Here is a 14,654-nt window from a genome sequence, read left to right as displayed (position 1 = left end):
AATAATAATAATAATAATAAATAATAGTAATAATAATAATAAAGAAAAAAATAAGCTTAAAAAGAATATAGAAAAAAAATTCATATCATTTCAACAAGTTTTTAAAATTTGTTTTAATTCATATATATACCGCTATGTGGCAAAATTCATGCCAAAAAAAAAAAAATAAATAAATAAATAAATTGATCGTTCATTCCTATCTAGCAATATGCATGTAATATCTCCTCTTCAACTCATCGAGACAGATAACAAATTGTTTCTCTTATGGGTATCGGTGAACAAAATATCTATAAGGTGCACTTTGTCACCCCATTCAAGTCCACAATTTTTTTTATATTGGTCCACTACTTCCTTTCGTCGTGCCACCTTTCATATGTGTCCTTCTACCACGATGCAAGACTTTGCAATTGAGTTGTTTGCATATCCATTGTTGTCCATAGAATGTCAATCAATTCTAAGGAAAACGAAGTTCTTTTCCTCTTCCTTAGTTAGGATGAATTTTCCGTCCTAGTATGTATACTAGTTGGCATTTTCAGAGTGCCCTCTTCCAACACCTCTCTTTTAGCATCAAATGGTGGTGGTTCTGAGAACTAGTACTCTTTTGAATCCAATCATATATTCTCTAGGGGTAATGGTCTGCCTAATGTTAGGATAGAACTGTGCAACAATTCACACACTTGATCGAGATGTATACAAAAAAAAACATGAGAGAGAAAATGCAAAGAGATATATTGACTAGAAATTTATATTAATTACTTCAAGTATATATATTATAGAAAGGGTAGAAAAGTACATCTTCAAAGTACTGCATAGCATATGTGTGCATATATACCTTCCACCTTAAGTAACATCATATTTTTAATGAACAATTTGTTTATGATCCAATCATAAACCAAATCCCTCTTGAGCCAATGAGAGGGTAGAGCCTCATTGTTGAGTCCCAAAATCATCATTTAAAACAACAACTCATAAACTTTTCATATATTAAAAAGAGTAAATTTTATCTTGTGATATTATGTTCTCAACTCCCTATTTCATTAAGTCTCCAAAATTGTAGGCATATTGAATGGACTACAAAAGCTAGTCTCACCCATACAAATCAAATCAAAGGACAGTCTCTCATAGTCATAGTTCATAACTCACTTAGAATTAAGATCGATTTACATATGAATATTAATCTTCTCAATTAATAAATTATAAATAGACAGATTAAATATTTCATGGTCTAATCTTATACAAACTCAATGTATAGGATACCCACATTTACCTATCTTCACATGAATGATTTGGATCAAATCATTTGTAACAATTACCAACTAGACTATATCAATAGTCTCACTAGGACAAGACATCAAACCTTATCCATTTACTATAGAACCTTTAGGTTACTAGTTGAACATGATTCTCATGTAATGTCAACACATGCGGTTCAAGATTACACTAATAACCTTAAATTTTTAATAAAATGGATAATATTAAATTTTAAATAAAATAATTAAAATTATGAATAAAAATTAAATAATTAGTATGAGGTTTTAGAACATAAATCTCACCATTTTTTACATTCATCTAACCACAATGGGTAGTCTTTCTTCAATAGTTCTGTGACAATTCGCCTTGAAATTGTTGTAAATTGTATAAGTTTTTTTTATTTAATTTAGTTATTAACTCTCATCAATCAATTTATAACCGTTGATTAAATATGAATATTATTAATTTGGTTATTAATTTTATAACCATTTTAATATTAATCTTATTTAATTCCATAATGTTTGATGATTCAAACCATTGTCCCTGTATAATGGACTTGTCTAGGAGGTTGATGATATCAGAATTTGAGAGAGTTTTGTGTTTCACATTGTATTACTTGAGTGACATTTTGGTGAGTCTTTGTAGTGTGATAGTGATGTAGGGGAATTTCTTCTCTCCAAACCACGTAAATATCTTGGTGTCTCTTTGTGTAATTCCGTTCATTGGTGTTGTGAGTACATTCATTCTGCTTTCGTCACAACAAGTGGTATCAGAGCTTGATTGTGGTATTTGGGGTATTGTGAAAGTTTTGACCTCATCGACCACTAGACGTGCTCACAATCGTGCTTATTTTCTTGAAAATTAATTTTCAAGAATTGTGTTTTTCTAGTTTCATCCATATTACTTATTACAAATGGCAGAATCATCTGGAATTAAATCACGACGTGAATTGAGAATTTTGAGTTCTAATCTCAAAGTAGAAAAATTTGATGGAACCAATAATTTTGGTGTTTGGCAAGGCGAAGTTAGCGATTTGCTGGCCATGCAAGATCTTGATACTTCTCTACAAAAGGAGATGCCTGAAGACATGACAGACGCCGAATAGAAGAAATTAAATCGACAAACTCATGAAATTATTTGATCATGTCTTGACAAGGATCAGAAATATCCATTTATGAAGGTGACCATGGGGAAAGACAAGCTTAGGCCGAAATATATGCAGAAGAGTGTGGAAAATAAACTCTATTTGAAGAAGAAATTCTTCCATTTTAACTACAAGAGAGGTATCTCAATGGCTGAGCATTTGGATGATTTTAACAAAATCATCACTGATTTGCTCAATCTTGATGTTAAGATTGATGACGAAGACGAGGCGTTGTTGTTATTGAATTCTTTGCCGGAATCCTACGAGTTTTTAGTAACCACTCTACTACATGGAGCCTATGATATTTATTTTGAAGATGTTTCAAATACCTTAATAAATAATGAGGTGTGAAAGAAGGACAAGGAGGCATATCAAGACTCTAGCTCAAATGTTCTCACTGCTCGTGGAAGGACTTCTACTTGGAAAAAGAGCAAATGTGGAAAGTCCCGATCAAAGTCGAGAGGTAGATCTGATAAATGGAGAAAACTTGATAAAAATGAGTGTGCATATTGTCGACAGAAATGCCACTGGAAGAAAGGCTGCCCGATCTTAAAAGAGAAGGGGTCAAAGTCCAATGTGGTTAGAGATGACGACACTGATACAGATAATGCCTTGACGATCTCTTTATCAGTTAGTCAAATCAGTGAATGGATTCTCGATTCTGGGTGCTCCTATCATATGCGTCCCAACATAGAGATGTTTTTGGACTTCAAAGAGTTCAATGGTGGAGTTGTCTGTATGGGCATTGATAGTACTTGCAAGATGATGGGAATCGGCTAAGTACAAATGAAGATGTTTGATGAGGTTGTACGAAAACTCAATGATGTGAGGTATGTCCCTAACTTGAAGAAAAATTTGATTTCCCTTGGCGTTTTGGATGCGAGTGGTTATCGTATCATTTTGGAAGGAGGGAATTTGAAAGTAGCTCGTGGAGCTTTGGTGGCAATTTAAGGGACTAGAAGAGGTAGCATATACTACCTCAACGGAACCACAATAATTGGGCATGCTGCTATGGCAAGTTGAAAGAACAAGACATATCGAAATTATGGCATATGCGACTTGGGCATGCTGTGAGAAGGCGCTCCAGACATTGGTGAACCAAGGAGTCCTTTAAGGGTGTCACAACTGGTAAAATTGATTTATGTGAACATTGTATATTTGGTAAACAAAAAAATGTGAAGTTTGGTACCGCTATACACCAAACAAAAGGCATTTTGGATTATGTTGTGACTGATGTATGGGGTCCCACGAAGAATGTCTCATTGGGAGGAAAGAGGTGGTTAGTCACCTTTATTGATGACTACTCAAAAGAGAGTTTGAACGTATCCCATGAGGCACAAAAACGAGGTTCTCCAAATCTTCCTGTAGTGGAAGAAAATGGTAAAGAATAAGATAGACAGGAAAATAAAAAAACTGAGATCAGACAACGGTGAATAATATACTTATGATCCATTCCTTAAAGTATGTCGAGATGAAGGGATCGTTCGACACTTTACTGTTCCTGGTAAGCCACAACAAAATGGAGTTGTTGAGAGAATGAACCTGACATTGATAGAGAAGGTTCGATGCATATTGTCTCAAGTAGGATTGAGTAAGGCATTTTGGGGTGAAGCTCTCAGTTATGCAATTCACTTGGTGAATCGTTTACCTGTTTCTTAAAATGGTGGAAAAATTCCGCTTGAGGTATGGTCGGGTACTCCAGTTAGAGATTATGATAATTTCCATGTGTTTGGTTGTCCGGCTTATTATCATGTGACAGACTCAAAGCTGGATCCTAGAGCAAAAAAAGCCAAGTTTATGGGCTTAAGCAAAGGCATGAAGGGATATAGGTTATGGAGTATAGAAACAAGTAAGATTGTTAATAGTCGAGATGTTACATTCGATGAGTCTGGAATGTCTTTGCAGAAAATTGAAAATAATGACAAGGCATTCGATGAGTCTGGAGTTTCATGAGTATCCGCTACAACATCACTCTGTGAATCTTTGAGCAACTCAACCTCAACTCCCACTTGCTTCACCTCTGGTTTCTCAACAAGAGTCTCAGGAGTTTCATGAGTATCCGCTACAACATCACTCTGTGAATCTTTGAGCAACTCAACATCAACTCCCACTTGCTTCACCTCTGGTTTCTTAGCAAGAGTCTTCCGGCCCATGCAACCTCCTCTGGAGTTTCAGCGACGCTTCCAGCCGACGCAACCCCCTCTGGAGTTTCAGCGACGCTTCCGGCCGACGCAACCCCCTCTAGAGCTTCAGCGACGCTTCCAGCCGACGCAACCCCCTCTGGAGCTTCAACGACGCTTCCGGGCGACGCAACCCCCTCTGGAGCTTCAGCGACGCTTCCTCTGGTACTTTTCTTCAATTCTCTAACAGTCTTTGTGAAGCTAACTCGTTTATGTTTGCTCATAACGAAGTTCTCACAAGGACTCACAACAATCTCCGCATCAAATACACCTTGTTCAAGCCGACGGTTTTTCGTACATATTCGACAGCGTCTTCAACAGACCTGACGTTGTCTTCTCCTTGATAATGTTGAACGCCACGTTTCTGGATAGCGTCAACCGGATCAGCCCCAAGGCTTATCGATCCTTGAGCTTCCACTGTTTCGTGGTCATGGTATCCGGCTTCACCCCCAACAGAGGTTCGTGAAGATCTTTCTAGTACAGATAATCTTCAATCTGCATCTTCCAGAAACCAAAATCGGATCCATCGAACTTCTCAATTCCAATCTTTGAACTTTCCATCTTCACAGATCGTGGTGAATTTCGCCTGGCTCTAACTTCCGCCTGGCTCTGACTTCCGCCTGGCTTTGACACCTCCTAGCTCTGACACCGCCTGGCTCTGATTTCCGCCTGGCTTTGACACCTCCTAGCTCTGACACCGCCTGGCTCTGATACCAGTTGTTAGGATCGCACAACAACGCACACGCTCGATCTAGATGATCACAAAGAAAAGGATAGAGAGAATTGCAAGGAGAACTCTGGCTAAAAGGATTTTTTATTGATGACTTCAGGCATGTACAACAAGAGAGTACAGAGAATAGAAAGTACATTTTCAAAGCTCTACTGGACCAGATATATATATGGTTTAGTTTACTATATATAGCTTTACCAGGTTTAGCCATCTACTATATATAGCTATTTACCATATATAGCTTTACCGGATATAGCTTTACCATATATAGCTTTACTATATATAGCTTTACCAAATATAGCTTTACCGGATATAACCGTTGACCAAGCTATAAATAAGTATCAGGCTCCATAGCCTAACACATGAGTCTATCGCCAGGAATAGACCATAAAGAGAAATTCGAAAACCGGCAAGGTTTGATGATACGATAGCATATCCCTATGATTGATGAAGTTCCTAATAGTTACCAATATGTTATTCAAAATCAAACTTGAGATTTGGTAAACTTGTAAAAGGTAAAAGGAAATCTGTTATAAATGGGTTTATGGAGAAAAAGAAAATTCTTTTTGGTATAGGTAACTAAGCTTGAGATGGTGGCAACTAAATCAGTTATGGACTTGAAGATCTTATAATAAGGTGGAGATGGTTGTAAATTGTCATAAGTTTTTTATTTAATTTAGTTATTAACTCTCATCAATTAATAACGGTGGATTAAATAAGAATATTATTAATTTAGTTATTAATTTTGTAACCATTTTAATATTAATCTTATTTAATTCAATAACCTTTGATGATTCAAACAATTGTCTCAGGCTTGTCTAGAAGGTTGATGATATCGAAATTTGAGAGACTTTTGCGTGTCACATTGTATTTCTTGAGTGACATTTTGGTGAGAGTTTTTGTAGTGTGATAGTGAGATATTCACTTGTAACACTTTGATTATTAGTGATTGGTTGTTATCCATGGATGTAGAGGAATTTCTTCTCTCCGAACCACGTACATATCTTGGTGTCTCTTTGTGTAATTCCGTTCATTGGTGTTGTGTGTACATTCGTTTCGCTTTCGTTACAACAAAAATTCCTTTCATGAATCGTCTATAGTAATCGGTCAATCCCAAGAAGGATTCAACATCAGCCATTGAAGTAGATAGATTTTGTCTTGTCGTTATCCATGCTAATTTTCCCACTTGATGGTGCACACTTTCATGCCAAATCACATTTCTCTTTTTTAACTTACCACTCATTCTTTCTTAGCTTTTCAAAGACTAGATGTAGGTGTATTTTGGGTTGGTCCAATGTGGCAATCTACACTAGTCAAGATATACAACAAAAAGCTGGTCTAGATATTAATGGAAAACCTAGTTTACGGTACAGAACTTAGTTGGGGCGTTCGTCAGGCTAAAGGGTATCACAAAAAACTCGAAAGTCCCATATCTCGTTACACAAGTTGTCTTGAATTCGTCTCACTCAGAATATGTACTTGTTAGATTTCGATCGTAAATACAGTTTAGTGAAGTATTTGACTCTATAAAGCTGGTCAAACAAATAAGATATTATTAATTATACTTATTACAACTATCACCTTATTTAGGGCTTTGTAGTGGATGCACTAGTCTCTATTAAGGATATCCCATTACTGTCTACCATAGGTACCATATTTGTTGTTTTATTATAGGCAAAATATCTTGTATCCATTAATTATTCTCTCCCTTTGTTGTTCTTTTCATTTATTGCTATTTTCATATAGAACTTTCACAACCATTTAAGTGCGGTGGTTTTAACAAATATTTTTCAGCCTTTGTCTTACTTTTTTTGAAATAACAAAGGACCCTATAGGGTGCCTTTGTGAGATGAATGGACCCTACAGCTAACGACTTGTGTAATTGTTTCCTCAATTTTGCTAACTTTGATTGAGTCATCTGATAGACATTTTTTGGTAGGAGCTCAATTTTACGATTGATGCCACTACGAGGAAGTAAGGTCTTTGGCAGATTACCTGGCATTATATTGACATAATTGTACCGTACATCTTTGACTTCACTTGAGATAGGTTCTGTTGTGGTTACATCTTCCACTATTGGTATGACTGTGAATGTGGGCTCTTCTCGAGCAAGCCCTTTCTTTAACTGCAAGGTGAAAATCATTCTTGTGCCACCCGACTACTCGATGCTTGTAGAGATAACTCTAGAATTGCGTCCAGTGATCTCTAGGAACTTTGCTAATGACATTGGGATTACTTTGTGTTCTAGAAGGAAGTTCATTTCAAGTACCACGTACGCCGAAGTCATCTATACAAACCACAAGATTAATTTCTCCCAACCAAGCCATTAGCTTTAAAGAGACTCACTTGGAGACTCCTATGATGGGTAAGGTCTCGAAATTAATCATTTTTATTTTGTCAGTCTCTTTCTACTTTGAGTTTTAGTCTACAGGTTTTTTGATCGAAGATGAAGTTATAAGTCACACCTCTGACTATCACGGTGCTCTTACTCAACTGAGATTATGAAGGCGTTTAGCCCCTCTAGATGAGAGCATTGATAAAGTCTGTGGTTGTAAAGGGGGATTATGAAGGCGTTGGTTGACAGTTCCTTAGGGGTTAGCCCCTCTAGATGAGCCAACATTTGTATTTTGAGATGGTCTATTTATTCCCTTGTTTGGTCACTCAACCCCTCCATTTGTTTTGGTCGTGCCCTTATTCCTTTGACCCATAGGCTTGAAATATCTATTCCTGGTGTTGTGGACCAGTGCTTGTTTCATTTGAAAGTTGGTCTCACCACAAAAAGTCCTCTGAGTCTTTCAACGGCTATAAATGTGGCGGTTTGTTCGTATACTTTGTCTTTTTCTAACATGTCTTTGATATTCAACGTTAAATAGATAACTACTTGACATATTCTCTTAATCTCTCGGTCTGTCTTAGTTCTCGTAATTTTTATTTCACTATGTATTCCGATGAAGAATTCTTTATTGAGGTATTTCCATGAATTGATGGTGCATGCTCCATTTTGGATATCATTTACCTTTGAGCATCAGTAGAGTTTTGCATCGTCCACAAGATGCATTAGGATTATGGTAACTTTTACATCCCTTGAATAGACTCCTCTAACTTTGAAGTATTGTTCCACATCAAAGATGAAATTTTCGGTTATTTAACATCTCGATTCTTTTTTTAAGACTTTGGATTTTAGGATTTTCAATTTATTTAGCTCAACATGTATATAGGCTGAGGATTGAGTCAGGATTGAGTCAAAATCACTCTAGTGCTTATTTTGGCTATATCTCTGCTAATGACATCAATTATTGTTTTGACATCTTTAGCCAACTCATTGAAAAACTTCAACATGGTTTTCTATAAAATGTTTAGCTCTTCTATACGTTCTTCTATATGTGCAACAAAGCTCTTAAAGCTGCTCTTAAAGCTACTTGTGTTCTAAGCTACTCGGTTGAATAACTATTTCTTCTAGGAAGTCAACTTTAAATATCAATTTTTAATTGGCAACCCATTCAGACAAGTTTTCATAGCATTAATTCTACTAACTCTTTCATCTAGTTATGCTACTTAGCCTTCTAGAAAAATATTCGATCTTGGTGAGTCGATTGACTTGTGACTTAGCCAATTGTTTTGCCACGGATATTGTTACATAATAGCACTTCTTTTGCTCTAACCTAAAGAACAAGTTAGTTGTGTAAAAATCACTTTTTTGCTCTAACCCAAAGAACAAGTTAGTTGGGTAAAAATCACTTTTTTTGCTCTAACCCAACGAACAAGTTAGTTGTGTAAAATCGTACTTTGGTCGAGCCTCAACCCACATTTTGAGAGAAAATATTTTATAAAACATGAGTGAGGAAATTAGTTGAAAATAAGTTGAAATAAGGGAAGGAAAATTACAACATTTGGTTGATGGGAGGTTTGATGACTACTTGATCTCCTATGGTACATATTGAGACAAATCATGTCTACTCTAGACATTTTGTCGAAGTCATACGCACAAAAAAAAAATAATAATAATAAATAAATAATATTAATACTAAGATGAAAGCAAATAAAAGAGTTTAGCATGACATGCACATGTGGGCACACACAACATGCCTTGGACGATCATAATCGTGACACTCCTTGCATGACACGTGACACACATGGATGGATAGGTCACATTGTGTTAGGTTGGGTCACACAGATGATTTAGACTGGCAACGTGGATTGGGTCAAGACGGAGCAATTCGAATGCGGGTTGAAGATAGAGAAAGCTTCTTTGTCCACACCCCACCCTGTGTACATCAAGCGAGAGCTACCGATTAAATGAAGGAAAGCCAAGGAGGAGATGAGGGAGAAAGTACTTACGGGGGAAGGAGACCCTGCCTGCACGCCTTCAGCATGATCTTCAATATGATCATTGAGAATTTGAATGAACATATTATACATTATACTCTAAAAACTTCTTCCCATATCAAATTTTCCTACACACCAACTGAACTTTGTGCAGGCATCTTCCTTAGGCCTATGTTACTCATCATATGCCTCACTTTCTCTGCATCTTTCCATCTTCCAACTGCAGCATAAATATTTGCAAGTAATATATAGTTTCCTGTATTTTCTGACTCAAGCTCAAAAAGCCTCTCAGCTGCCACCTCTCCTAGTTCGACGTTCTGGTGTATCGAGCACGCACCAAGCAGAGCCCCCCAAATCGAATGGTTATGCTTGAATGGCATTGATTTAATGATATCATACGCTTCATCTAATCGACCTGCACGGCCAAGAAGATCGACAATGCAAGTGTAATGATTGGGGCGAGGCCTCGATGGATGGTTTTCAATCATATACTTGAACAACGCCAAACCATCATCTACCAGCCCTCTATGGCTACAAGCGTGTAAAACAGAAGTGAAAGTTATCTCATTCGGACTCACCCCAGATTGAACCATCTGGTTGAAAAGTGAGACAGCAATCTCACCATGTCCATGCATTCCATACCCAGCTATCACAACACTCCACACAATAATGTCTTTGTCTTCGTTCCGAATATCGTCGAAAATTTTATGAGCATAGTCTAAACATCCACATTTTGAGTATATATCTATCAAACCAGTGACAACAGCAATTCTTGATATAAAACCAGATCTCACCAAATAAGAATGTAAATTCATCACTTGCTTTAAATCTGCTAGAATGGCATAAGCTGGGATAAGACTATTGAAAGTAGCATGGTTTGCTTCTACTTCTTCCATGAGCATAGTTTTGAAGAGTTCCACTGCTTCTCTTGCAAGCCCATTATGAATGAGCCCTGAGAGAAGCGCATTCCAAGGCACAGTTCTCTTCTTAGATGTCTTAGCAAACACTTGAAAGCTATAGCTCACAGCATTACATTTTGCATACATGTCTATTAAAGCAGTAACCACAAGTACATCAGAATCAAGTTTTTGCCTCATTACCCAAGCGTGTAAGGACTTACCTTGCTTCAAACAACACAAGCTCGCGCAGGCAGAGAGAAGAGAAGCTAAAGTCACTGCGTTTGGTGCTACTCCATCCAGCTGCATTGCCGGGCAAAGAGCCAAAGCACTCTTCGGATTGCCATTGATGATATAGCCATTAATCATGGAAGTCCAAGTAATAACATCCCTCTCTTTCGTCTCTGAGAAAACTAGTGATGCCTCATCCATACAACCACACCTTGAATACATATCAATAAGTGCATTCCTCACTTCAATCCTCTCGTGTAAATGATTGTTTTCCACTAGTTTATGAACCTTTCTACCCAATTCCAATTCCTTCAAGTAACCACAAGTTGGCAATACAGACACCATTGTGGCAGAATCAGGTTCCACTCTTGCATCCATCATGCGGTTAAAAACCACCAGCGCTTCCTCTGGCTGCCCATTTTGAAACCATCCACTGATCATTGTGTTCCACGAAACCACACTCCGCTCCGGCATTACATCGAAAACCCATCTCGCTAGCTCCAATTTCCCGCAGTTCATGTACATTGCTAGCAAAGAATTTTGCACAAACATGTTTGAGGAAAACCCAGATACTAAAGCACGTCCATGAATCAAAACTCCAACATCAAGCATTCTCATCTCACTGCAAGCTTTGATAACCAATGGGAACGTATACTTATCCGGCCAGCACTTCCCCGAGTTAATCATTGAATAGAACATTCTAAGTGCATCAAAATGCAAGCCACGGTCCACATACATCTTAATTATGGCGTTCCATAAAAACAAACTTCGGTCAGACAATTCGTCGAACAGCTTGCGTGCAAGTGGGACATACCCACAAAACGCATACGACACAGCGAGTTTTGATTGAAGATCGATGAAGTTGGAGGAGTGGAGAATCCCAGAAGTGATTGCGTGGGCATGGAGAATCTTGGTTTTGCTGAGAGATCGTGCGGCAGCATAGCGGCGGAGTAGTGACTCGCAGCGGTGGAGAATGGCGATTAGGGGCTTTGAATTGAACAGAGCCTGCGATGGTCCATTCATTCATCAATTTAAAGAAGCAAGGGTAATGGGGCGAAATGCCTGGACAACAACCAGGCGCTTGCTGAAAAAATTCTGTTATGGCTGTGGATTTTGCAGCGGCGTTTTGCTTTTGGGATGTGGCGTTTGATAAGCGGTGAAATCTCGATATCTGTAAATTACTATGTATTATAACAAAGAATGGGAAATTCAATCTAGCCAAAAGGCCGGCCCAAGAATTTAGATTTTTTTTTTTTTTTTTTTTTTTTTTTTAAAGATTTTTAAAACGAGTTGATTAGGGAGATATTTTCACATCCTTATAAAGGACATCTTTTTAACCAGTTGCTAGACCTTCAAGAGAGGCTAAGTTTATTGTGTTAGACTCATCATGTCTAAGAATTAATTATAAAAGATATTTATAAGTTTGAGCTTAAAGGCTCGATGTACAGGTTTGTTAGTGTTTGGGTGACTAAAAATGACGGAATTTTTGGATTAACCAAAATATCATGCTTCTCTTGAGTTACGTTGATTTGATTGTTCGTGTGCCATATTCTTGCTATGTGTGATGGATAAGGGTTTTACCGGTTAACCCTTATACATCCATCAAACTCACAGAAGTCCACATGCATACATTAGATATGACGGGAGAGTTTATAACTCTTCAAGTAGAGTTATACTGAGTATTTTTATAAATAATTTTGCATTCATACTTATTATGGGTCAACATAAATAGTCCACTTATGGGTCAAAACATGAAAAAAAAAAATCAATTTACATTAATCGAGTTTAGTTGTACATTTAATTGAGTTATTTTGTAAAAATACATAAATTTTGACAGTAAATTTATCGAGAATGGCGTGAAAATTTTAATCCAAATCAGTAAGACACGTGGATTGTTGACTACCCAATTAAAGTGAGGTGGATTAATTACCTCTTATCCATTCCAATATCAAAATGAGAAAGATTTCCAAAAAAGATTTTAATTTTAATTTTATTAGTTTTTTTTTTTTTTTTTTTTTTTTTTTTTTTTTTGTTTAAAATTTTAATTTCAAGTCATTAATTAGCTATTCTTCAGTAGATTAATGACTTAAGTTGATTATTTGTAACCACCTATTTTCTTTTTTAAATTAGGTTGCTACGACTCAAAAATGTTTATTAAAAGAAATTATTTAAACTAACAAAGGACTCAACAAAATAGCAAAATGGAAATAAAAAGAATTGCAACGATGGGCTAGATTATATAATAAAAATACGACTACCTTGACTTTATTTTCATGGCCTTCACATCAATGTTGTCATTTGTTCATGAGTATCTTGTCTTTACTTGAAAAATAAGTATCACATTATTTAAGTAAAAATAATCAATAAGTAGCTTATTGTTGGAGTTGAGAAATGCAATCACATCCCATCACAATGGGATCTATCTTTCCATAAAACTTGTTGGTTTGGATGTGTAGTACTTCTCTACACACAACCATTAAAAGGGCTCATATACGTACCTTTGAGCCTAACTATGGGATAGTGCACGCTCATGCTGCTAGAAGCCATAGAGGGAAAGGAGCACATATAATATCATAGTATATGAGTCGGGGAAGAATCTCAACGCATGTGACATATAAAATGCATGAGTTCCCATTGTTTCAAATCATGATACATTCTTATGGTGCAAAATCATACCTCCATTCTTTTCATGACATAAAGTTCTTGTAACAGCTCTAAGTTTTTTTTCCTTAAATTAGTGACGTCACCACATACATACTTGAAATAATGTGTGCAAAAATTTAAGTAAAATGTTTCAAATGAGGTCATGAAGTTACACATTTAATTCAAAACAAGAAATAAAAAATAACATGGTTCTTTTAACATGAAATATGAAGAAACAGAAACCCCCATCAACTACTAAATGTAAATTAATGCATACTACTGCCCTATCTTGACTCCCATGGTCATTCCAACATTCACCGTCATCACTGCAGGAGCGTTTTACTTTTCTTGAAAATATAAGGGTAGAACATGGCTTAAGTAATTAAGAAATACTCATTAAGTCACTCCACTATTGAGGTTAGTAACGCAATCCCACATATAACATGATTGAGCCTATCCTTTAAAACTAGAACATGATCTTGGACTCTTTCCAGTTCTTGGCAACACTGTGTCGAGTTGAGCCGCGGATAGAATTAGAGCATGTGTCAGGTACGTGTGGAATCGAGAGGGGCGTGTGTCGAGGCGCGGATGCAGGTTGTTGGGCTGGGTCAATGCGTGTTGCAGCGTTTGGAGTGCACGGGCTAGTCGTCCTTATAGGCTGAAATGAATTGAGTCGTCCTTATAGACTGATTGACCTAAGCGAAGTCACTTTACTTACTTTCTTAATACTAGCTTGAATATGTTCTCTACAACCCAAATCCACCTTAAACACTTGAAAAAGTGTAAAAAAAAAAAGAAAAAAAAAAATCTCTAGAAAGGTCGAAAATGGTAGAAAAGGTTCCGTTGTTCCAATATGAGCCATCTAAGCCACATAAACAGAGCTGGAGTGCGAGTCGCAGGTGCTAGAGTCTATTTGGGTGGTGAGTAGGTTTATTGGATTGAGTTAGTGGGGTCTAGAAGTCTAGTCGCTGGCAGGCGATTGGGCCACTGGCACGCTACCCAGTTGGAGGCACATTTGGGTTGGATTACCTAGATCAAGAGTGGTTTGGGCCGCGAGTATTGTTGGTATGGGCTAGACAGCCGAAGGTGGCACAGGTTCGGGTGGCTAGGTTGTCGCTAAAGTGGTCTGGGCCGCAAGCATCACTGCTGTCTACTCCTCGTAGATTAAAACAGGTTCTTATCGTCAGTTTATCTACCCCTCATAGATTATATCAAACTTTTTAATATTACTTTTGAACATTTGAGTATTTTTT

At 37.1% G+C, this 14,654-nt stretch overlaps 1 protein-coding gene across 1 annotated transcript; it reads right to left on the bottom strand.

Annotated features, from left to right (window-relative positions):
- Window positions 1-9,151: 9,151 nt before the first annotated feature.
- Window positions 9,152-11,938, bottom strand: LOC111778102 (Tetratricopeptide repeat (TPR)-like superfamily protein). Its single transcript, XM_023657753.2, has 2 exons — window positions 9,644-11,938; window positions 9,152-9,570 (listed from the first exon to the last, which is right to left on the bottom strand). The coding sequence occupies exon 1, from the start codon at window positions 11,779-11,781 to the stop codon at window positions 9,760-9,762; it is 2,022 nt and encodes a 673-aa protein (XP_023513521.2). The 5' UTR covers window positions 11,782-11,938; the 3' UTR covers window positions 9,152-9,570; window positions 9,644-9,759.
- Window positions 11,939-14,654: the final 2,716 nt, after the last annotated feature.

The sequence above is a fragment of the Cucurbita pepo genome, chromosome 3 (genome assembly GCF_057944985.1).
Source record: "Cucurbita pepo subsp. pepo isolate OVF chromosome 3, ASM5794498v1, whole genome shotgun sequence".
NCBI classification, from domain to species: Eukaryota; Viridiplantae; Streptophyta; class Magnoliopsida; order Cucurbitales; family Cucurbitaceae; genus Cucurbita; species Cucurbita pepo.
The sequence above is the reverse complement of the archived record's forward strand: the minus strand, read 5'-3'. Positions and strand labels throughout refer to the sequence as shown.

What these genes read in the sequence shown, in the direction of transcription:
- LOC111778102 (XM_023657753.2), bottom strand. Translation starts at nt 11,781, where the DNA reads ATGAATGGACCATCGCAGGCTCTGTTCAATTCAAAGCCCCTAATCGCC.